The 25140-nt window shown below is 41.4% G+C and overlaps 2 protein-coding genes across 2 annotated transcripts in view; one reads left to right on the top strand and one right to left on the bottom strand.

The window, feature by feature from the left end:
• SLC22A3 (solute carrier family 22 member 3) overlaps positions 1-2038 on the top strand; it is a 95126-nt gene extending 93088 nt beyond the window's left edge. Inside the window, exon 11 of the mRNA XM_058534044.1 lies at positions 457-2038. Within this exon, the coding sequence (XP_058390027.1) occupies positions 457-535 (79 nt within the window). The 3' untranslated portion in view covers positions 536-2038. The remainder of the gene's footprint in view (positions 1-456) is intronic.
• A 593-nt stretch (positions 2039-2631) lies between these two features.
• Positions 2632-25140, bottom strand: part of LOC131399651 (plasminogen-like) — a 46170-nt gene continuing 23661 nt past the window's right edge. Inside the window, exons 11-19 of the mRNA XM_058534043.1 lie at positions 20086-20267; positions 18297-18445; positions 17248-17341; positions 13404-13524; positions 11829-11903; positions 11012-11152; positions 9070-9176; positions 3682-3827; positions 2632-3038 (exon numbers count right to left, since the gene is read on the bottom strand). Coding sequence (XP_058390026.1) covers positions 2877-3038; positions 3682-3827; positions 9070-9176; positions 11012-11152; positions 11829-11903; positions 13404-13524; positions 17248-17341; positions 18297-18445; positions 20086-20267 — 1177 coding nt within the window. The 3' untranslated portion in view covers positions 2632-2876. The remainder of the gene's footprint in view (positions 3039-3681; positions 3828-9069; positions 9177-11011; positions 11153-11828; positions 11904-13403; positions 13525-17247; positions 17342-18296; positions 18446-20085; positions 20268-25140) is intronic.

Here is a 25140-nt window from a genome sequence, read left to right as displayed (position 1 = left end):
AATCCCTACCCTTGAAAAAAAATCTAGTGAAAGGATGACTTATAGTTCTACAAGTTGAGCACGTTAATTGCCTTCCATAGTCATTTATTCTGGGAAAAAACTACTTAGCCCCAAATTACTGAAACCTGTTACATTTTCCCTTCTAAAACTGTACTGAATCATTGTATCGTTTCTGCTTTCTTTTCATTTCCAAACCATCTGTTACTCAGTAGAAATTCATAAAGGACTTATATGCTGTAATGCTAATTAACTCCTGCCGAGGGTCTGAAAGCAGGTAAAAAATGAGCCTGGAGACAGTTCTTTTTGTTACCGTTGAGTTGGGTTTTTATGAGAAGTTATACATGGGTATTTCTGATCAAAACCAACTATGATATTGAGTAGTAACATGAAGACTTTCTTCTAACTAGTTGTATAATCTTTCCTAAAGACTTTCTCTTTTCTCCTTTGTTTTGTTAGTCCACATTCCTATAAATGTGGCAGGAAAAAGAAAACCCAAGTTTCCAGCTCTCACCATGAGGCCCCCTCCCAAAGATGAAAGGAAGGCACTATTCAGCAGGTTGAACCCCCCAAGGAACCGACGTGCCTTGCAGAGACATGTGTGTCCTGTTTCCGCTGCATTGAGCTGTGCAACTCCAGGTGTTTTTAATACTCTACAGACATTCAAATTCTCCAGAGTATTTTTATATAATGGATGAATTCAGATTTATAGTGCTATCGAAGTTTCTGGGAACACATAGTATGTGGCTGGTTTAGCAAAGAGCCTGTGGTGTGCACAGCTCCTCCTGAGGTTATTTCTTACATTGGAGCGTGTCTCTGACCCGTTCGGTTACAGAGGGACAAGAGAAGCCCCCATCCGATACTCATGACAGCTCCATCAAGAATGCAGGACAGGCAAATCAAGGATCTGGGAAAAGCGTACAGAAATGGGTTCAGCAAATCTGTTCAAGGAACTAAGGCTCTGAACTGGGTGTTCTGAAGAAGCCAGGGAGGATGAAGATTTGGGAATCTTGTTAATGAAGAGACTGAATCTAAGGACCTTGGGCCACATGGTTCTTTGCGTTCTCCTCTCACCTTGAACTTTGTAAGCCACTGTAGCATCTAGGGTTGCAGGCATGTTCAGACCTCGTTCCATAAATAAGAACAAATCTGCTGTACAGTTTGAGGAGTTGGCTTTATTATTTATAAAATCAGGTTTGGTCCTGAGAAGATGCAGAATAGTTTTGGTCTTCCTTTAGTGGACACCTCGAGCCGCATATTTAGTTCTTTACTGAACAAAACCCATGGATTATGATTTCATGGGTCTTGGGATTTTAGTCATAAAGGGTTGTTTATCTTACATTTGTGAGTTCAGTTCTACGATGGTGCCCACGGTCAAGAGTGAAAAACATGGATAGTTCTCATTCAATCTTGACACTTTTAACTTGTCTGGGGAGGAAGCTTACATTTTAATTAAAAAGTGGTCAATTATATCCATGCTTAAAAGAATTAGCACAAGCTTTATAAGTGACTTTATAGATACTAATAAGGGATTTGATATTTCTTTTTTTGTCACTGAGATTTTTTAAATGTGGAGCTTAAATACAAATATGCTTTTTCTGATGTTATATTTGTTATATTTTCAGATTCAGTATATATCTCATGCAGAATTTTGTAACGAATTATTTTGTGTGGATGGGCAAAATGGTCAACAAAGGGAAATCTTGCCAATGAGGAAGAAAATTCTATGTGACCACGACAATATGTACGATGTGTGTGCTAATTGTAAATAAGGTTTTTAATCCTTAAACCACATCAGAATTGAATACACATGTTTATTTTTCAATGAAATAAACATGCCCTTTGAGAATGGAATGCTGCTTTACCCTTTATCCACACACACTTACATCTTTGCTTTCTTTGCATTTCTCTTTGCTGTAAGATGACTGTTGCTCCTAGATACTATCACTTTTGACTTGTATTTTGAAGTGATATTTTGGTTCTGGTAACAATAAAAAATTTTAAATTGTCAAGAAAAATCAAAGCTCTTCCTTTCTCCTCCTTTTGAACACATATCCTTATAAAACACGATTCCCATGTGACAGTGCGTGCTACGTACCCAGGCAGCCCATTAACCATGGAAATTAAGTGGTCTACCTTCAATGTATGTTCGTTGTTCCTTTACAGGATCTTGGCACCATTCCTAGACTCAAATGTGACCCAGAATAACATTCAGACTTTTAACTGGTCTTGTATTACACTGCCATTGCCCGGTTCACTTCACAATGTGCAACCCTGCCCAGCGTCCCCTGTGCTGAGCTAAAGTCAAGTCGTCAGTAACAGATTTCATTCCCAAGAATAGAATTTGTTCTCATGACTCCCTATACATGTTGCAGCTTTGAAAACATTCATCTCACTGCCCGAAATAAAGAAATTAAAGATGTGAGTTAGCCATCTTTCGCTGACAGGGTAAATATATGGGTAACTTACTAGGACTTCTCTGCTCTCTCTGTGATCTTGCAGGCTTCTTAGTCATTTATGCAGCTACCCCTTATGAGAAAGAGCAAAATCACTTAAGTCTGTTAGAGTTACTCTATTGAAAATTGGTTGGATAAATAAAGAACATGGAAACAAAGAAGATCAAAAAATTCAATCAAAGTACAGAGTTTATTTTCAACAAATGTCACAGCTGTGTTGCCTTATTATTACAGAATCCAGCAGTCCATGGACAGGAAAAGTTTATCCACAGTAATACTAAAAAACGTTGAGGTTTGGCAGTAGATGGTAGCTAAGTACAATGTCTTAGTTTGATTACCGTCAATTATTTCTGAGCATGCTAAATTCCCTACCCATGTTCCAGCTTCTAGATACGTTGATGCTTCACTCTGTCTCCCATCCAATTAATTGTTTTTCATTGCTGTTTCAATCCAAGTAACAAACTTTGAAACACGAACATAGACACCAGGCTTATTGGGGCGTGCACAGCCAAGACCCCAAGAAGTGACTCCTTGTAAAATGTATTTGTCCTTCTCAAAGCAGACCAGAGGCCCTCCACTGTCACCCTAGACAAAAGAAGGGGAAAAGCCAGGTGAGGATTAAGCTGCTGTCCTTTGATTATGGGATGTCATCCTTCTATTATTCAAATCTAAGTTTTCCCAGTATTTGAACATTCCTCTCCCATCAGAAAGGAACTTATTCATACTATTTGAACATCTGCTACGCTCCAGTATTGAGCAAAGTATATTCAACAAAACAATACCTTTTAGTGCTTTTAGTGTTTCCTGGGTAAAAAAAATCCCTTGTGAATACTATGCTTTGGGGTTTCTCTTAGGCAGGGTAACCCCAAGAACAACTGTAAAGGAGGTGCAGCTGGTCTTTGTTTTATAATCTCTCCCCTGTTCCCTACTGGGAAGGCCACCACCAGACCCCCATCCACCAGCACACTCCCGGAAGGTGTGTTGGCTGGGGCAGTGATGGTACTTAACCACTCCCTTACGACCAATGTGGGACTCAAGGCCCAAGAAATCACCGTAGATTATCTGACTCAGCATTCAGGGACAGGCCTAAAGGGTGTCTAGGCAATGTTGAGACTGTGGCCTTTGGCTGACAAATCCTTCTCGAATTTGCCATTTTGGGGCTGAAATGTGTAAGGCAGCAAGACAGGCCAGCACAAGATAAGCTTTGATGCCTTTCGTCTTTTCTTACCTGGCAACTGTCAGCACCTCCAGCCAGATGCCCAGCACAGAGCTCAGTTGATTTGACCCGTCCGCTCAGGTACTCATAGCGGTTGCACACTTTATTCTCAATCACAGGCAGCTGCGCTTCCTTGAGGACGCCATCGCCAGGGGTGCCTGTGTTTAAAAAGATGAAAGAAATGGTTACTGGATCTAAAAACATGTCCACGAGGAAACTTCCAGAACAACAGAGCAGCAATGATAGAGCCCTTGTTCGTTTACGAGGTTGGATGAAACAAGGAGTCCGTCCCCAACACTATTAGAATCCCTTTTTTTTTTCTTTTTGACTTTGAAAGTATAAACATTATATAAGATTTCATGGTCCCAAGACCTGGGTTTAATAAGCTGGGTTTCTTTATCGTATTTTGGGGTTTGTTTGTGTTGTTATTTTTTGTTTCTTCTTTCCTTTTATTTTAAACTACAAAGAAATAAATTTTTAATATGTAAAGAGAAATTGAGAAATACTACTGCTACTATTTCTATATATTCTCTTTCAGGCATTTTATATGCTTCTTTTACTACTTATATCATATTGTACATTTTGCACCCTAATTTTTTCCACACAATGTTATATCATAAGGATTTTTTGTAATGCTACAATTTTCATAATTAATATTTTAATGGGGAGTGACAGCTTAATGGGTATGGGGTTTCCTTTGGTGGTGAAGGAAGTGTTCTGGAAATAGTGGTGATGGTTGCACAACATTGTGAATGTCCTAAATGTCATTGAATTGTACTCTTCAAAAGACTTAAAATAGTAAATTTTATGCTAAATATATTTTACCACAATATAAAACAAGAAGAAGAATAACTATCATTTGCTGAGAATTAACCTTTTCAGGCACAAGCTCATTACATGGTGCATCTCATTTAATCCTTACAATAGTCCTATGAAATAGGCACTTTTGCCTTTCCTGTTAAGGAAAGTTAAGGAAACTGAGGCTCAGAGAGGGTGTGTAGTTTGCCCAAGATCACCCAGCAAGTAAGTGGTAGAGCTGAGATTTGAACCTGAGTTTGTGACATCATTGCCCAAATTCTTCACTGCCATGCTTTTTGGCTCCACATCTTTGTTCATAAAGTTTATTCATATTCCTTAATATTTTCCTCAGTCTAAGTACCCAGAAATTATATATATATATTCATAGCTCCCAATGTTACTGCATAAAATTTGGGTCCTCTTGCCAAATGCGCATAAACAAGCCATTTAATTTCGGCATTAGCCTTTGGGAAAGAAAGCAGCTGTATTCTGCGAGATTGATCTGCAGGGAGACAGGGGGCATACGCCCTCAGATCTGTCTCCTCGATTTAGGATGTGAGGCAAAATGTAAGAAGTTAAGGAGAAGAGGCTGGCAGGTGGAAACGCTGGTGGGACAGGTCTTGATTGGTGGGCTTCGAGCATTTATGGTAAGGTTCTAAACATTTATGGTAAGGTGAGGAAGGAATTTTAACACCAGATCTTCCAGGATGACAGACCCCTCGCTTCTTATCCGAGTCCAACTTTTAAGTTCCAGCTGTGTCCCAGTCCTTTGGTTCCATGGGGAGGAAAATCTTTGGTTCCACGGTCATTTCAGGTCAAGGTTTCTTCTTGTGCACATGCTCTGGCTTTGTGACTTTACAAATTTTCTGAGAGACAATTCTTAATCACTCTGTTGATAAGATGGGGGTCAGTTGAACTGGTCCTGGAGGGCCAGCGGTTACACCAATAACATTGCCGAATTATTTTCTAAAAGAGTGTGACAGTATAAAATGTCACGAGAAAAAAAATCACTTCACTGCACCCTTCTGAGTATTTCATATTTTTAAATATTTGCTAATATAATAGGTGGAAATTGTCCTAATTCATTTCCTAATTTACATTTCTTTTCCAATTAGGGTGAATAAACATTCTCCCGTGTATTTGTTTTACTCGTTGTATTTCTTCTTTTGTGAGAAACTGCTTCTTTCACTTTGGCAAATTGAAATGGAACACTTGCAAAATCACCAGAGGAAATGCTGTTTTCCCAGATGGACACACCCAGGTATGTCTCAGTGTTTTTACAAATAAACCAGTTTTCCAATTTTGCAAACCCAGCTTTCAGCAGAGTTTTGCAGAAATCTTTGCTTTGCTAGCATGGAACGGCCAAGAGATGAGGTACTATTTGTTCTCCAAAAACTTTGAATAAACTTGAATAATTGTCTTGAGTTCAGAAAACTTACAGTCAATCTGGAGTTGACAGGAGCACGGAAGAGGACCACCATTTGGAAAGGAGAGGCTTGTCCCAGCCCTGGCTGGGCAGAGCCACTGTGGAGGAAGGGCTTGACGACAGAAAAGTTGGGCAGGGCGTGCATTACATGAATTGAGTAGATGCATGGAGGGAGCAGCCATCTCAAAATATTTTGCTGAAAATTAATTTATTCAAGTGTCTTGCTCTTGCATCTGCTTTCTGGGCACATCCTGATGCTAGCGACAAATTCACTGCTAGTTGACTAGAAGTTGATGTGGTCTGTGCAGAGATGCTGCCATCCTGTGTCCACAGTAGAGATGGCATTTCTGAGGGCCGAGAGGCTGAGGGTGGTCTAGGGACCAAAGCCCCGATGAGGCCTCTGGAGGGGAAGCAGGATCCCTAAGAGCGTCCAGGGATTGCTAATGAGGGGCTGACCTGAAAGAGCCCTGGGCCTCAGTGCTTAGCTTGCTTTGGAATATCAGAGTCAGGGAAAGTCTGGAGACTGAAGGAGGGAGCAGGAGAATTTTGACCTCACACCCCTGAGAGGCTGAGAACACCGATTGATCTGATATCATTGCTGACATATAGAAAATTGGTAAACAGGCCTCATTCATTTTTTGTGACTCCTCCTAGTCCAATGAATACACTGAGAATCATTTCCTCACTAGACAAGCGGGTGAGGCCAGGAGAAATGGGGGAGCACAGTGCAGGATGGTAGAGAAGTGTGAGTAATGGGTGGGACAGAAGAAACAGCGAATGGGCTTGGGGGTCAGGCAAGCCTCGGTTCCATCAGGGCTCAGCTACACACAGACTACGTGACGTTTACTGGTGATGATGATGGTGATGATGGTAGGGATGATGGTGGTGATGATGATGATGATGGTGATGATGGTAATAGTCATGGTGGTGATGATGACGTTGGTGATGATGATGATAATGGTGTTGGTGTTGGTGATGATTATAATGATGAGGATGGCAATGATGGTGATGATGATGATGGTTGTGGTGGTGGTGATGATGGTGATGGTGGTTGTGGTCATATAATAAGCACAGGAGCTGCTGAAATACCATCTCCAAAGCACTGAGCACCTCATACGCATTATCTTAATCCTCTCAATGACTTTATAGGGTGGTACAGGTGATGAAACTGAGGCTTAGAGAGATTAAATAACTCCTAATGCTACGTGGAAGACGACGGCAGAGTCAGAACTCACACCCAGATCCCTATGATTTTAAGTCTCCGCTTTAATCAGTTAGCAATGGTAGGGGCGTCTGTTGGTTTTCTGGCTACCTAGCAGCAGTTTTGCGCTATATCCCATGATCCTGTGGAGGGACCCACCCTTGGTCCATTCTGTGTGGGGTTCTCAGGTGCAGGTGACGCAGGTCTGAGCCAGCCAGTGACTGGTTCAGGGGCAGGTACGTGACCCATCAGACCTCTCAGAGCTGGGCAGACTATTGCTGGCACCTGGAGGAAACAGCTTCCTTATTCCTCCCCACAGAGCCGCAGCCATCACAGGCATCTGAACGCCAAGGATGCATCTTTGTGCCCAGGAATGGGCCCACCGTGTGGTGAGAGAGGGTCTTGGCCCTGGAACATTATGAGAGCCAGCAGACTGCAGCTCACTAAGAATTTCCCTTTTTGATCTAATCCAATTTGCACTGGATTTTGTGCCACTTGCAAGAGAGAGTTGTACAGGAACAACTGTACCCCCGGCGTTGACAAGACTTAGCTATACTCAGTGCTTGATGCATACTTTCTCTTTGTTTCCCCCACAACAGCCCTGCAGCCCATTTTCCAGCTGAGGAAACTGGTTCAAAAAGAGTTTATGACTCTTCTAAGTACCTGCAGCTGATAAGTGGGAGTCAGGTTTCCCATTCAGGTCTGTCTGCCCCCTCGACCATCCACTGTACATGCAGTTCCTGGGGTACCACCCTGCACCTTTTCAGAGCCTCAGATCCCTCATTTGCAAAATGGGAACAATGTGGAACTCATAGGAGTTTGTGGTGTTTAAATTTTTAAAAATGCAAAACACTGGACCAGACTGACACATCCATAGTGATGCTTCATTTGCAAAGATTCCCTTTACTTCTCCTCAATGCTCACAGACTCCAAAGGGCAGAAAGGGGGCACATGGGAAATCCAGGAAGTGAGCTTTTAAAAATAGTAGGAAAAGTGCAGACAGAAGGAAGACAAGTTTGAAATGATGTAGAATAGTAGTTTTTAACCAAATAAAACCAAAGATAAGAAGAGGAAGAATTTGCATTTGTGAATTGTGTGTGGGTGTGTTTACATTGTGGTTTTTTAAGTGGTTTTAAGTGCTTTTTTTTAAGCCACAAAACTTTTCCTCAAATGAAAGCTTATGCAAAAGGCCAACATGTAAAACACAGATTTTATGGAGGAGGACTTAGATGCCAAATGGTGCAAAGAGGAAGAGTGACTTGTCCAGTTTGCCCAGCTAGTGGCAGAGCCAGAACTCTTTTCCAGGGCTCATGACTCCCATTCCAGTGCCCTCCCCAACACTTCCAAGAAAATGAGGCAGAGATCTGTGACATTCTTACAATTTTCCTAGGCCTGTGTCTGATGGATATAATTATTATCAGGGCATTCTGCAAAGAGACAATGGGATCCCCAAAATGTAGTACAAGTGCTGACACAGCATCAGCGTAAACATTTCCTCTCTCACCTTTACCCCATCAACCAACATCAAATACTTACTGGAACTGGGACCTTTCTTTCTCTCCTCCTGCTGTCAGTCTGTCCCATCCCCACAGCCTCTCCACACATCCATCAGGCGTCTTTGGGGAGACTAATTTAACTATAATTTTTGTTGTTATTTTACACCATGTTTGGCTAACTTCGCATGAAAAATAATCTAACACCCTTAATTTGACACAAGGGCTTGCGTCAAAACCCTACTTACCTGGGGACGCAATATTAACGTTGAATTTATGGGCTAAGAGACTCAAAGAAACACTACCTTTGCCCTCGTCCACGTCCCTCGATGACTGACTATGGAGACACAGGCAGGTGCCCAGACAAAGTGAGGAAGGGGGTGGACTTCACTCACTGGTAGGAATTTGTACAAATGCACATCTTCTCATGTAGGCTGTAGGTCAAAACCAATTCATTATGCGAGTCCCGGAATTGATCTCACCTTGGGTTTCTCCCCAGCCGGTGACGAAACATTCTGCCCCGTTAGCAACCACATAATTTGCAGGTGGCAGACAAGCTGGGATTACCTTAGTGGTGATGATGGCAGGGCTGAAAGGAAAACATCAAAAGTGACATTTGACTGCCCTGCTAGGAGACACCTGCCATGCAACTGTTAGACACCCACAACAAGATGCCACCTGCCCCAAAGCCCCAGAACCCTCTGGGCTAGTATTTCCTTGCTTCACTGACACAGTGCAATGTAGAAAGCAACTCTTCATCCTCACATTTGCCTCTAGTATTTGACAGACTAAACAAATAGGACGTTTTGTTAAAAAGGCATCAGTGGTGGACAAGAAACTAGAGGTGGGAGTAGGCATAACTCACTTTTCCTGTCTATTCTTTGCACTAATGGAAATGCATGCTTTTATATCAGTTTAAGAGGGTTTCCATCAGTGGGTGGAATGTCTAGCTGAAATACCACCATGAGGCTATTTAATAAGAGCAAATGCGTCATGTGCCCATGAGCAATGTGCTCCATTTTCTGGTCCTTGTATTCCTCATCTATAAATGTTACAACACCATGGTTGTAAGAATCCAATAAGATGCTAAATTACCAAATGAAAGAGGATTGGAAATAAGCTCCTTGCATAAGCAAAATGGGATTGTTTTCAAAGGACTTTCACATGTCTTAGAGTTCCAGGGAATTTTGAACATCAGAACTTTGAATTTATGATTTGATTCCATTTTAGTAAGTTCAAGAGGAAAACAGATTGGAGAGGAGAAACGCCCTATGCTATTAAGAATCATCCTGGCTGCCAACTTGGAAGCAGACACACCCTCTCGGAGTCTCCACAGTAGACCCAGCCTCTCACATGGAGTGACCCCCACAGATGTCACCCTGTAGGTTCCCCTCATGGAACACTAATGCCTTAGACTCTTGGGGTTTGGGGTACATGGGTGAGTACTCTAAAGCTCAAATGTATCAACCTAACAGAAAATGCTTCCAGAACCCCAAATTTACTAAATTACTTGTTCAAGCTATCAGATCCCCTTGTTGGGCCTTGGGGACCACAGGGAAAGAAGGAGAATCAGCTACTTTTTTAGGCTAAGCCAAGAAGGCCCTTTCTTCCCTTTACAGAGTGTCCAAAAGTCAGCCTTCAGTTTACTGACCCAGAAAACTTGTCAAGTGTTTCTGACCAGACCCAGCAGAGCTGCCCTCGGACTTCTGACCACTGGCCTTTGCTGGCCTGGCCCATCCTCATCACTGTCAGCACCACCCCACTGTCATCTGGAATCCATCAGACATGGCGAATGTGCTCTGCTGTCCCAAACACGCCTATTCTCAAAATAGCTGTTTGTTTATATAGCTGTCTCCACTGGGACCTGTCTCCAAATATTGCTACCTTGAAGTGACATAAGCAAATTTATCATTTTGTCAGACTTAATAAAACACCATTTCAACAGGAAAAATAAAACCAAAGATAAGAAGAGGAAGAATTTGCATTTGTGAATTGTGTGTGTGTGTTTACATTGTGGTTCTTTAAGTACTTTGAAATACATAATCTCATTTGATTCCCCTCAACATATTATTAAGGTTGAGAGGAGGATTGTCAACCTGGAGTGATTGAATAATTCTCTGATTATGATTTGTCTATAAGCTGATAGGTGAACATTAAGTGAGAGAGTTTCAGGGGTAACCATGTACTTTATGTTGCAGCTCACTCTTCTTCCACATGGGGAAACTGAGTCCTGGTGCCTTTTTCACAACCACAGCTAGTATAGGGCAGAATGGGGCCGAGCCAAGGTTTTCTCACTGGAAGTTCAATGCTCTTCCTCAAAGCCCTTGCGCCTTTCATGTCCTCGACGGTGCCTCCCCCACACAACTCAGGCATAACCAAATGTTTTCACTCATCTTAGGGTGAAAGCCACGGGTGACCTAGTACCTGCTTAGCTTCAGCAAGGCGATATCTGCTCTTGAGGGCTCCATGACCAACTTGGACACTTCTATTTGCTGAACATCCATTTCAAGATTTTGTTCTCTGTGTGCACCCAGGATGACCTTGTACGCTGCAGGCCTCTGGGACCTAGAAAAGACGGTGACATTAGAAGCAAAATATGGGGCAGCCCCTTCATTGGGTACCTTTCTGAGCCATAAACATTGCTTCCTCTCTCCACTTGGCTACCCACAAGCAGTGACCTCTGAGTGGCAAAAAACAAGGTTCACGATTTACCTGAACCTGGCTGTTAAGGAATGTTCTCGGGCTGCTTTTGGCCTGACCACAGAGGAAGAATGAAAACTGAAGTCGGCACAAGGACAGACACCCACGTCAGGGGAGCCTGGGAGGAACAATGCCTGTCGCAGTGAACAGCTCTGTCCTGCCATTTGAGGCCATTCCTGCCATTGAGGCCATGTCCTGCCATTTCCAGGCCTGCAAACCCACCTGAACTGGGTCTTCTTTGTTTCTCTCTAGAAACACTCCTCTCCTCTCTCATCCAATGGCCTTGGCAATTCTGCCTCAGCCTTCTTCACATCCACTTCCTGGTCCCTATGGCACTGCCATAGAAGGAAGGAAGGAGAGAGAATGGAGAAGAGGAGAGGAGAGGGGAGGGGAGGAGAGGGGAGGGCAGAGAAGGGGAGGAAAGGAAAAGGGAGGGAAGGAGAGGAAAGGAAAAGAAAAGAGAGAAGAAAGAAAGGAAAGGAGAGAGGGAGGGAGGAAGTCTTTAAGACAAGTCCTCACGTCAGTTGTCCCCTAAACATACCTCTCCAAGCAGTGGGCAGCAGTCAGCACCCACTCTGGGGATATTAAAGTACCTCCACAGAAGTGCGTTCCAAATCTAGAAGGAAAACGTGCCAGGATTTTAGTTCAAATCTGGTGATTTATTCTACAAAAAGCCAGAAAGAAGTGTTTACTCAATTTTGGTCACGTTGATGTTCCCAAAGGAAAAGGCTACCAGCCCATCATCAGGACAGTAGAAACTTGGAATTGTGCTTCAGTAGTGGATTCCAGAAGGTCCCATCCACTCCATTCTTTAAGATGGTAGGGGCAGGCTGAGGCATGGTCTGTCCACAAGAGAGCAAAGCCCTGTGGCTCCAACATGGAGCCCACACCCATGGCTTTGATCTGCTGGACTTGGACTCCAATAGAAGTGACCAGCCAAAGACCATCCCCTTGAGGCCTTTTTCAGTTCCTTTTGACAAGATCTATGCAAGACGTGATGAGTCATTCTTCAGGGAGCCAATGTGATCCTGAATAGCTGTGATTCTGCTAATTTCTGGAATCAGCTAATTTCACCTGAGAAAGTTCCCGTTTGGGGGATGGCTCCAAAATCACTTACTTTATAGGACTGCTTAGGCGCAAATGGTGTGAGCTGCTCCGAAGCCCGTCGTCATGAAAGGAACACAAATAGTAAGCGCATGATGGCAGGCAAGTCAATAATCAGTCAGGAAATAGACCACAGCACAGTTTGGGACAGATGGAATTTGGAATACATGAAAGGTGAAGGCTCTGCATAGCAAAGAGTTACTAAACGATAAGGCAAAGAAAAGAAAGCCCAACTCAACAACAGAAGGAAATATACAGGAATCAAGTTTATCAGTGGCTTCTGGCAAGTGTGTGGAAGGAAGGCTCGCTAGCAGATAGCAGCTGAGTGCATGTGCATGGGTGCAGAAGTGAGACGAAGAAGCACCACAGATTAGCCTGTTTCACGTGTGTGCTTTTTATGAGATTCCCAGGAAAACTGAGCTTGTTAAAGGCATATGGCACTGAGACAATAATCCAAACTGTCTGAGTTCCGTAGGATCAGAACTGATCCCTCGTAAATTACGGTGATCTTGAACTACCTGCACTGAAGAAGATGTGTTTGTGAATGGGTTGAGAATCCTTTGATTAAATTCAGTCATTCACAAAAGTGTAAAAAAAGAATCTCTATCTGTGATAGACTATAAATAATTTTGTCCTTTCTCCTGTAAGGTGTCACATTTCTAAAAATATCCCTTTCTCTTCATTTTACAAAGAGACAGTGGATATCTATATAAACCCTGCGGGCATCCTCAATAATTTCCCAGCAATACTGGAACTTGGTATAAATTGCTGCGTCTACAGATTTTGATGATAGCTGCCCAGATCAAAGAAAAGATTCCAATTCTGGCTATTTTCAAAACAGAGAACCTAGAAAAATATAATTTTTTTATTTTTATACTCTTCCTTCCTCCTTAGAAGAACGTAGAGGCAGGTACTGCTACCTGAGCTGTGTGGATTTAGTGTGAATGTAGAAAGGTTTTGTGGGGCTTACATAGAAGAATGGAATAAATTGTTTCTGGAAATGTTATATTACCTTGTTCTGAGACTGATTTGCCAGGGCCAGGAATGTGGAATGGACACACATCCAGCTACAATCCTTCCAGAACATTTCTTTGGCTCCACCTTGGGCTTTCCACAATCAAATGAAGAGGACACTGTGGCACAAAGTGGGAAAAAGTTGCATTTGAAGCAGTAAAAGATAGCAACTCTGTCATACAACTCAAGACACATTAATGCTCACGGCCAAAGCCCTGAATTTTTGACATCGCGAAGCCCAAACTCGATAGTAAGATCCTAAGCATCTTTTGGAATATTTTTTTCTAAGTTTCAAAAGTGGTAGTAGACAACAAAGAACCCTCTCCTTTCAAGAAAATATGAATGCTTTTTATTGTTACGTGGGGGAAGTGATTAAGTAAATTGAGAGGGTTAGGCGTTAGAATGAGAGCTTTCCTGAGAGGACCTTGACTGAGACAAATTGTTGTTCTGACTTGAGCCCTGTGTCATCATTCCCACCATCATCATCATCATCGTCATCATCGCCATCTGAACCACATAAAGTTTGCTGAAAACCATGGTTGCCATCCCCGTTGAAAGGCACTAATGGTATTTTTTAATGTGAAGCTCTGTGTGTGCATGTATGTACACACATGTGAGTATATGATTGTATGCAGCAAGGATAACTATCCTAAACTGAAATAGTGCCTTCTCTCAGCCAGCTTCAGGACAGCTCTTCCTTGGAGCCTCTGGAGACCAACCCAATGCCCTGGGGATAATTTACATTCACTTGCCTTCACTCTCTATTTACCTCCGGGCTGCTTTCCCTCCCCACCCAGCCTGCAGGGTTCATGGAGATTAAGGTTAGTGCTCCATCCTTGGTACCACCGACTAATGCCTAGAACAGTTCAGGGGCTACAAAGGGTGTTCATAAAATGCTTCTCCATTATCTGGAGACCGTTAAGATCGTCAGAAATATAAGTATGTCATTCTTATAACAATATTGCAAGGGAAAATTCTTTCAGTGCTAATCAGCCAGAGATTCTACCCTCTAGGGAATCTGGAACCCGAATTTTCCAAAGAACTTTCCATTTGTCATGGCTTGTTCTGAGAATCCATAGATAGAAGTCTTTTTTAAAAAAGGAAGCATGCAATATAATGAAATCCCACTCTCTAATACAGCGCTTAACTTCTGCTTCTGTGCCTTACGTAGATTTGCATAAATATACTAAGAAAAGAATAACTACAGAGATGATGGTACCCTAGTTTTACCATTTAGAACAAAATTAAAAGTTTCTATTTATTTTTACTTCTTTATTATTTGTACTGAAAGTGTTGGTGGAATTGAAATGAGTTATTAAAATCAATCAACAAACATATATAATCTAAAATAAATGAATATAAGTAAATAAAAAATTATGTTTAAGGTGGGCATTCTTCAATATTTGAAGTTAATATTAAAGAGAAAAATCGTACAATCCTTTGGTGAAATTGAGAGACAGAATATTGGGCTGAATAGAATATTATTCTGATTTCAGATTGTTTTATTTATGCTATTACTTATGTGCCATTTGCATGGTGCTGTTTGTTTTAATAACACTGTATATTTACGCACATTTTTCACGTGAGTTGCTTAAAGAAGTTTACATGTAGCCTAAAAAGTTAATCAATCATACTTTTTCATTTTAAAGATGAGTTTTCCTTGAAATTAGAAATAATGTAAAGTTTGGAAATTTTAAGGAAAATAATTGTTAGGAAATTACCCACTGAAATAAAGAAAATCCAAAATCTCTCAGGGAATGAGCAATAAAACCTTTAAAGAAAAAGAGAAAAAAATGCAAATAACCTAAATAGACAAAGTCATACCTCAAAGAGATTTCTCAGTCTGAAAAAAATCCAAATAAAATTAGCAAAAATCACACGAGCACAAAAAAAAAAATCCCCATTACATAGGATAGCCACCTTTTAAGCATTGACCTGACATACTGGAGGAACCATGATTTGAGATTTAATTCATTTATTTATTCATTCAGCAAATATGTATTCAAATACTTATAGTGCCTAGTACATGCCATGCATCGCTCTAAGCACTAAAAGGAGGAAATAGCGAAGGCCTCTGCTTTCAATCTTTACATTCTAATGGGCGGGCACCTAAGAAGATGTTAAACTGGAAGTTTCAACTGCAGCCGGGAAGACACCTGGGGGAGGTGTAAAATAAATCTCCACATGCAGATTTCAGAGTCTACAATTCTGGTATCCTCACCCAAATTGAGGATGTAAAAGAATGAGGTTCTCAGAGATTGGAGAAAGAAGAAAGACTAGGAAGAGGATTTTTCCTAGATTGTGAGGTCACCCCACCTCACCGTGATGTGGGCATGTGAGGTTAACCCCAAACTGGTAAGAAGAGCTCCCATCTGACCACTAAGTCTGATCTCGAGACCTGTTTCCTGCTTCCTGTGGAAGGAGGACATCCAGGCCTAACTCACACTTGAGGAGGCTAGAGCATCTGGTGGTGGCCAAGGGCTGCACCTGGGAAATTACTGTACTTCCCCTTCTCTGGGCATCGGAGGTGCATGAATCCCAGGCACAGCTGGGGAGCCTGTGGCAGGAATGTTGGGCTGATATGACAACTTAAAGGCAATTTTCCCAAGTAGGCAGCCTGTCCAGGGTGGAGAATCCAGGCAGTAAGAGGCAGTGGGGTGTGCCAGAAGGGGTGGAGCTGAGGACAGAGAGTGCCCAGTTGGAGGGGAAGCACTAACCACATCCAGGGACTTTCAGGTGGAGGGCCACCAAGAGAGATTCTGTAGAACAGAGGAAACACCCACTTGAGAAAGAGTCAGCTGTAAACTCACTCTAAATCCAGAGGACAATAAAGCAGCCAAATAGAATCTTTCCTATCACTCTACCCTTTCCTTCCGCCCCCCTGCTCTTCCCAAGGGAGGCCCAAAAGCAAACCCCAGCATAGTTCCCATGCTCTTAACCACTACTCCAAACTGCCTCTCCAAACCATATCTTGATGCTGGACTTCAGTGACTTTGCAGACGAAGCTTCTCCCCTCCAGCTCTAGTCCCTGCACATGGCAGACACAAGCACATGCAATCAAACTGCACAAAGGAGAAGTCCAGGCTGATTTTCTGTAACCTGGACAGATTCTGTTTGCAAAGACAGGTCAGCGGAGAGTAAAATAGGGTCCAAATCAAAGTGGTTTACATCATTCTCCTGATCTAGCCCTGGATTTGTTATCCCCAACTTTTTAGAACTAATATCAACTCCTCTTTCCCAGATCCGAGCTTCTTGCTGCCTAGAAACATCTCAGAGAAATGAGGAAAGAACCCAGATAAGCATTCTCTAAATTACATGGCTAACACATGGCTAATTAACAGTCATCTTAGGATAAAGGAAAGTTAGGGCTTAGTAAAGATCTGCATTACTTTTCATTCAATTCTTAGGATGACAGTTTATAGGTTTACAATGACCATTACATGCTTAGCTGTTTCCTGCTGTTTGTATTTTCTTTCTTACTTCTCAGCTGCTGAAAAGGAAAATTTCCTGTCTGGGTGACATTAAATTTGTTTTCCTTGCCTCCCAAGCCATCCTGAGGCTGATTAGATCTCCGTTAAGTTGCTCTTTTGGAGGATTTTGCATTTACTTTATTCAAGGTGTTGGGGGAGGTGGTTCCCTAACAAATGTGGCCACCAGTAGGCCAGATTCAAGAGGCTCATGAGGAAGAGAGGGCTCAGGGGGAGAGGGCAGCCCTTGCCTCCCCAGGAGTGCTCAGCTCAAACTCTTCTCTTGCAGATCCATATTAAGGAGGTGATGCTGCATTTATTTGAGAAGTCGTTTCCTTCCACAAAAGAAAGCACTTACCACAGAAGAAAACTTACCACACTGAGGGATATCACAGTAGTCAAAAAGTTTCCTTGGATTCGTCGTGTAGCACCAGGGACCATTGTCATCACCATCAGGATTACGGCAGTACTGAAAAAAAGGCAGGCTTATAGGGATGGTGCACACTGGGGCAGAAGAGGGTGGAGAAAGTATCCTGAGGCACAGACATTTCACTGCTGTCCTTAGAAGATGAAAGGTAGTGTTCCTTTTTGGGGAGAGTTGGGCGACAAAGTTATTTTTTAGGATGCTTATGAAGCCTCTGTCTCGTAGGTTGCCATTGGCCATGTCTCCTCATTCAAAAGGAGCTCCAACCATGAGGCCACTCCCCTAGAGGGAGGGTGAAGACCCTGAGGGGTCTTGAGGTAGAGATTAAATAAAAGGGCCTCCCCACCAGGAGCCTGTGTCAGTGGAGACCTTAGAGACCCAGCGGTAGAGGACTGTGGGACATGATTGACCTGTCTTGTCCCTGGTTCACTTCAGCAATCTTCTACCCAGTGACGCCTGTTTGCTGTTGGTTCAGAAATGCTTATTCCCATGAACTGTGCAGCCTCCATGGGTCAAGCCATAGAAAGGCCATGTCTTCCTTTTCCTTCCCTATCCATACCCCACAAAGTATACCATCCCAGCGAGTGTGTGAGACTGGGCAAAATCCTACTGCATGGAATTCTAATGGCCCATCGAAATTTTTTTCTAGAAAAATCTGACTAAAATGTCATGAAGGTCAACTCTGATCACCAGAACCTAGAGGACAAACACTAGAAACTGTAAACAGCATGAAATAATATAAGTGGACAGGAAATGTCACCAACAGGAAATATGAGGCCTGAGGACAGTGATAACACATAGGAGGACAATGTGCTAATTGTCCTTTACACGCTGACGTCAATTATAGCATAGGCTTAGTCCCCTGAAATCTCTCGTATTTTCCCCTCCCCAACCCACACACCAAACATCAGTCTAGACTGACTTTCTGTAACAGGACCAATTCTGTGTGCAAAGACTGGCCAACAAAAGGCAAAATAGAGTCCAAATCAAAGTGGCTTACGTTTTTCTCCAGACCTGCCTGTGGATTTGTCTGTGGAGTGAAAATGTTGTGTTTGTGGGGCTCCTGGGCAGCCCATGCCTGGCACGGGATGCCAGCGACAGTGGTTGCCTTCTTGCCCCGGTATCCTTTACCATTCCCAAACATGCAGTCTGTAGGGAAAAGAAAACGAGTGGTTACGTATTACTGCACAGACCCAGGACAATAAGGAACAAGCACAGCAGTGTTAGGTTTCTCTAGTGACACTCTGTGGTCACATCCTCCAGAGCACTGGGATGCTGAAGAGTTCACTGAACACAGCTTATTTTATCAAGTTACTGGAAACGTGATTGGCTTGGAAATAACCATAAACCAAGATGAGAGAATGGAAAATTTGGGCAGGACACTAAGATAAGCAATTTTATAACAAGCCAAGGGGTAAGACAGAGCTCCCGAGAGGAGTCACATGAAGCAGATGCTGCTAAGCACTGTTAGATGATCCTTGAACACCTCTCTCTCATCAAGAGGGGATTAAAAGAGTACGGATTGAAAAAGATTTTATAATAAATATTATTTTGGCTAGAGCTGTGCTGAGTTCCCATCCTCTGGGGAGGAGAGGGGTAACAAAGAGATGACTAGGGCCCCCTTCCCCAAGCTTGCCCCTCATCTCAAGCCTAGGGAATGGGGGCGTTCCCAGGACCCCTCAGAGAACTTGATGTGTGTCATACATGAGAACCCAGTGCACCAGGACTCTGATGGCCACTTGGAAAATTCAAAAAGCAAAAGCTGGGCCAGCTAGCTTCTCTGCCAAGAAGAGTGGCTGTGCTGAGCAGCCTGCATCCCCGATCTTTGCCAGGCCCAGGATGTGTGAGTTACCCATGCACCAAATGTGGGGCAGGCACATGGGAGAACCATGTGAGGTCATGAGGTCATCTCAAGTCTTATCCAGGCGGGATACCAGAAGGGGCGCAGAGTCCAAAGTCTCACCAAGAAAGAGGAAGGAGAGATGAGGTCACCCTGTTTGAGGGAACAGTGGGTGATGTTATCCACGTTCTCTTCTCAGAGAGGGAGAGGGGTCTGAACTTCAGACAAAGTTGTCCTTTTAATCACGACAGTCTGGAGGATTCTGACTTATCAGAAAGTTGTCAGACGAGTCATGGGAACCCTGCGTTTTCATGCTGGGAAGGGGGGAGAATTAGCCCCCTCTTTGTTTTCTCACTTTGCCACGGGACAGAGCGCTTTTTTGCTGCCTGACAACCACAGGACCAGGTGCTAAGTACTTAGAGCTACCCTCCAAGGGCCAGGGAAGCAGAGAGGAGTGTGATTATTTTTGCCTCCCCCCTCAGGGGACAACCACATTCTTATGTACAGGCCCTATAACACTTCGAGCTACATATCCACTTTTCCAGGTGTTTGTTGAAGAGCATCACTTGACTGTCCTACTAGCGCCCCTGATTCTGTATATTCCAGACCAAACTAATCATTTCTACTCCTCCACAGAGGAGGCAGAACTTGCTTTTCCAGAATGTCCCTTTTCAGCCAATGCCACCATTATCAACCTCTCAATCCACCCAGGCTCAAAATTTTGTCCATCCCTCTTCAACCAATTAGTTTTCAAGTCCTAAAGAGACTGCCCACCCACATGCTGCCAGTCGTCGCAGCTCTGGCTCCCCTAGATGATAAGCTGAGGTTTCTTTCCAGACGGCAGACCTCAAGTTCCGTGTAGCAATGAAGCTTTCTGCATCCATAAGATTTTCTATTTCATTTCGTCCTGATGCCCAAGTGTGTAGATGTCTGGCAACAGACTTCTTACCTGATTCAGAAGGCCCCTGGACTCTTGGAACTTGGGTATCCGTTGGAGGTCTGAGAACAGTCTGTTCTGTTTCTGAGCATCTTCTCAGGTTACAGTATTCCCATCTGACACTCGGATCAGTGGTGTAGCACCAAGGGCTTTTATCAGCATCTGGATTCCTGCAGTAGTTCATTGTCAAGCCACTGCAAATGCCATCACAATACAGGTCATGAGAAGCTTCGGAAGAATCTTCAGGGGCACCCCAGCACCCTCTGAATGGTTATAACCAAGTGTTAACAAGGGACTTGGAAGTATTTCCATTAAAGATACCAAAGGTACCCATTATTGTTAGAATGCCACAAGCACAGATGTCCCTTAACTTCTAAACAACTGGGTAAATTTAAAAAATAGATTATAATTTTTATTGAAAAAGTCAAAAGTAATAAATGCTTCATATAAAAACTGAGATAATATATAAATGTGTGAAAGTATCGGAATGTCCTCCTTTCCCTGGGAATGTTAAATATATTCCCCAGGGATAACCAATATGGATTTTGAAGTGTATATTTTGGATTTTTTTCTAGGCACGTACAAATATATCTATATGTCTGTCTATCTCTCTACATGGGAATACATATGTAAGTTGGAACCAAAACGTATTTCCCCAAGGAAGAAATCACATACAAGATGACACTTTCAGGCCAGTGCTCTTAGTGTATTTATTGATAACGTAGCTAAAATGCTGCACATTTGCAATGAAAATAATAGTACTCTAAATATCCTATTAGGTAGGTCAAGTGGGTTCAGCGTTTGCAAGACTTATGGAAGCTGGCCTGGAAAACTAGCTTCCAGGCAGGATGTTGTTTCTAAAGGATGCATTCTGGGGAAAATGGGGAGGAATTCTGCACTGCTTTCACACACACCATTACACCCCCCACCCTCTCACCCCCGCACCCCCACTCACTGCGGCCAGTCACTCAGGGATTGAGGGAAGGAGATGAGACTAAAGAGCAGTGAGGCGGAAGAGATGAAGGGACGTCTGGGCAGACAAGGGGACCTGAGGGAGCTGAGGGCTTATGCAGGAGTCAGAAACAACTGAGGAAGAGACATGGCCGTTGAGGAGCCTGGGAACACTGGGCCATCGGTCCCCAGGGGCCTCCCTAGAGCTCTGCCCCAGGCTCTCATAATTCTTAGCCTTGGAATCCCTTTCACAATGTAGACTTAAGAAACTGTGGCTATCTGAGAAAATTTGAAATGTATTCTGTATCATGGGAATCCAACACGGTATCTGTAGATACTGTAGACAAGTGACACAGTCTCAGGCCCAGGCCCTCAATTTGAGGAAGCGAGAGGCAGGTCTCTGAGCAACTGGATGTGCTAAAAGGCTTATCATTTGAAACAGGCTCCTGCTCTTTTTTTTAAATTGAGGTATACTTGACAGAGCGAAATGCACAGACCTTAAAGGTGATTTGGTGAATTTTGATTAACACACATCCCTGTATAACCCACTCTCCTGTCATGATTTAATACATTCCCACTACTCCCAGGGAGCTCCCGTGGGTCCCTGCTCAACCAATCTCTGCCGCCCCCAGAGGCAGACATTATGGATTTCTTTCATCATAAACTAGTTTTGTCTCTTCTAGAACCTCATATGAATGGACTCATCCAGTGTATATTCTTTCTGTGTCTGGCTTCTTTCCTATGATGTTTTTGGGCTTCATCGATTCCTTTTGAGAGTATTGGTAGCTTGGTCCTTTTTAATGCTAAATAGTACCTATCCCATTGTATGAATATACTACCAATTATTGATTCATTTTCTTATCGATGGGCATTGAAGCGGTTTCCAGTTTGGGGATCTTATGAATAAAGTTGCTATGAATATTCTGGTAGATCTTTTTGTGGACTTATGTTTTCATTTCTTTTGGGTAAATATTCAGGAATAGAATTGCAGTCTGTAGGGTAGGTGCACATTTAACTTTTTAAGAAACCATCAGACCGATTTCCAAAGGGGTTGCACCATTTTGCACTCCTCCCACCATGCATGAGAACTGTAATTGTTCCACATTCTTTGCACTACTTACTGTCTGTTTTTTTAATAACAGCCATTGCCATTGGTGGTAATGGGGGTATCTAGCTGTGTTTATAATTCTTATTTCCTTGATGGCTAAGATATTGAGCATTTTTTTTAGGCACTTAATGGCCATTTGTATATCTTCCCCTGTGGAATGTATATTGAAGTCTTTTACCCATTTTTATTAGGTCGTTTGTCTTCTTACTAGTGAGTGCGAGAAATATTTGTATATTCTGGATATAAGCCATTTGTTAGATATTTGGATTGAGAGTATTTTTCTCCCAATCTGTGACTTATCTATTTTCTTAACAATGACTTTTGGTGATTAGAAGTTTTCATTTTGTTAAAGTCTAAATTATACCTTTTTTTCTTTTATACTTCTTTTTAGGCCCTTTCTAAAAAATTTTTGCCTTCCCCAAGGTTGTGAAAATCTTTTATGTTTTTTTCTAGAAGCTTTATATTTCAGCTTTAGTTTTAGCTTTTACATTTAGGTCTAAGAGTTTTCTCAAATTAGTTCGAGATAGGTGGTAAGAGTCAGGATTTTGGTATTTTGGTTTTGGGGAGATTTTTCCTATATGGAACTCCAGTTCTTCCAGAACCATTCTGGAAAAGATTTCCTTTCCCTATTGAATTGTTTTTCCACCTAAATTGAAAATCAATTGACATATATATTGGAGTCTGTTTCTGGACTTTTTTTCAATTTGTATACCTCTCACCAGTACCACTGTCTTGATTACTACACTTTTAGAATAAGTCTTTAAATCAGAATGTGTAAGTCCTCCAACTTTGTTCTTCTTTTGTAGATTGTTTTGGTGATTCTAGGTCCTTCCCATATACATAGTGTGTCTTTTTACAAAAACAAATGGCTTCAGGAATTTTACTTGGATGTAGGTTGAATCCAAAGATCAATTTGGTGAGAAATGTTATTGAGTCTTTTAATCCATAAACATAGTATATCTTTCTTTAGATCTTGTTAATTTTTCTCAGCAATATTTTGTAGTTTGCAGCACACAGTTCTTATAAATACTTTGTTAAATTTACCACTAAATATTTTGGTTTTGATACTATCATCTTTAAACTTTTATTTTCCAATTGGTCATTGCTGGTGTATAGAAATACAATTGATTTTGGGGTATTGACTTTGTATATACTTTCGTATCTTTTGACCTCGCAAAATTCACTTATTGGTACTTAGGATTCTCTACATTCATTAATCTAGTTTTCTGTGAATAAAGTAAGATTTACTTATTCCTTTTCAAACTTTAGGCCCTTTATTTCTTTTCCTTGTTCCTAATCTTATAGAGAAAGCATTAATCTTTTACCATTAATGTGATGTTAGCTGGAGGATTTTTGTAGATGGCCTTGATCAGGTTGACGTAGTTCTCATCTATTCCTAGTTTGCTGAAACTCTTTATCATGGATGAGTGTTGAATTTTGTCTAATTTTTTCCCATAACTTTTGATATACTCATATGATTTATCACTTTTATTCTATTGACATGTTGAATTATATTGATTGTTTTGCAAATATTAAACCAACCTTGCATTCTTGGAGAGAAGCCCCATTTGTTCATGATGTTACATACTTTTTATATATTGCTGGATTCAATTTACTAATTTTTTGTTTTCTTTTTGTCTGTATTCACAACAGATAATGTTCTGTAGTTTCTTGCAATATCTTTGTCTACTTTTTGTATCTCATTTTTTAGGCCTCACAAATTGAGTTAAGTTTTCCTCCTTTATTTTCTGTAAGAGATTGTGAAAGATTGGTATTATTTCCTCCTTAAATATTTGATAAAATTTACCAGTGAAGGCTGAGCCTGGAGTTTTCTCTGTGGGAAATTTTTTTATTTAAGAAATATATTTTCTCTTTAATAGCTATCAGACCATTTAAAAATTCTGTGGGAGGATTTATAACTATACTGAGAGAATCTCCAACTATAATTGTGGACTTATCTATTTCCTTCTTTAGTTCTGTCAGGTTTTGTTTCATATATCTGATGCTCTGTTATTAGGGTGCAAAACATTTAGCACTGTTAACCTTTTTTACTTCTAAAATGTCCTTTTTATCTCTGGTATTATTTCTTGTCCTGAAATCTACTTTGACTACTATTAATGACCACTCTAGCTTTCTTTTGATTAGTGTTTTCATGGTATGTCATTTTCCATCTTTTGATTTTTCACCTATCTGTGTCTTCACATTTAAAGAGTATCTATTGTAAAGAGACCATAATTGGGCTTTGGGTTTTATTCAGCTTGACAATCTCTGCCTTTTAATTGAAATATACAATCTTTTATATTTAATATACTTATTAATACAGTTGGATTTAAGTCTACTATTATGCTATTTACTTTCTGTTTGTACCATATTTTCTTCACTTTTTTTTCCTCCTTTCCTTCTTTCTTTTGGATTAAGTGAATATTTTTATTATTATCTATTCCTCTGAGTTTTAATTTTCAGTGGTTACTCTAGGATTTACAATATCCCTCTTTAATCTATCACATTCAACTATGTGTTAGTATCATATAGCATCATGATAATGTAAGAAAATTACAACAGTATACTTACCTTGATCCCCTACATTATTTATGCTACTGTTTTACTTTACATATTTTAAAATAACAATACATCATTATCATTTTGCTTCAAGCAAAATTATCTTTTTAAGAAATTAAGAAATGATAAATATGTCTTTTACATTTACATTCATATTTACCATTTCCAGAGTTCTTCGTTACTTAGTATAGATTCAAGTTTCCATCTGATATTATTTTTCTTCTGTGTAAATAACTTTCTTCAACATTTTTTAAAGTATAAGCCTGTTGGTGAAATATTCAGGTTTTGGGGTGGGGGGGGAGGATGAAAGACTATGCTTCTACTTAACATTCATTTTCAAAGGACATTTTTGCTGGATGTAGAGTTCTAGGTTGATAGGACTTTTTCTTTTCATTTAAAAATGTCATTCCAGGGGCCAGCCTGGTGGTGTAGTGGTTAAGTTCACGCAC

Source organism: Diceros bicornis, chromosome 39 (genome assembly GCF_020826845.1).
Source record: "Diceros bicornis minor isolate mBicDic1 chromosome 39, mDicBic1.mat.cur, whole genome shotgun sequence".
Lineage (NCBI taxonomy): Eukaryota > Metazoa > Chordata > Mammalia > Perissodactyla > Rhinocerotidae > Diceros > Diceros bicornis.
This window is presented reverse-complemented; position numbering and strand designations above follow the sequence as displayed.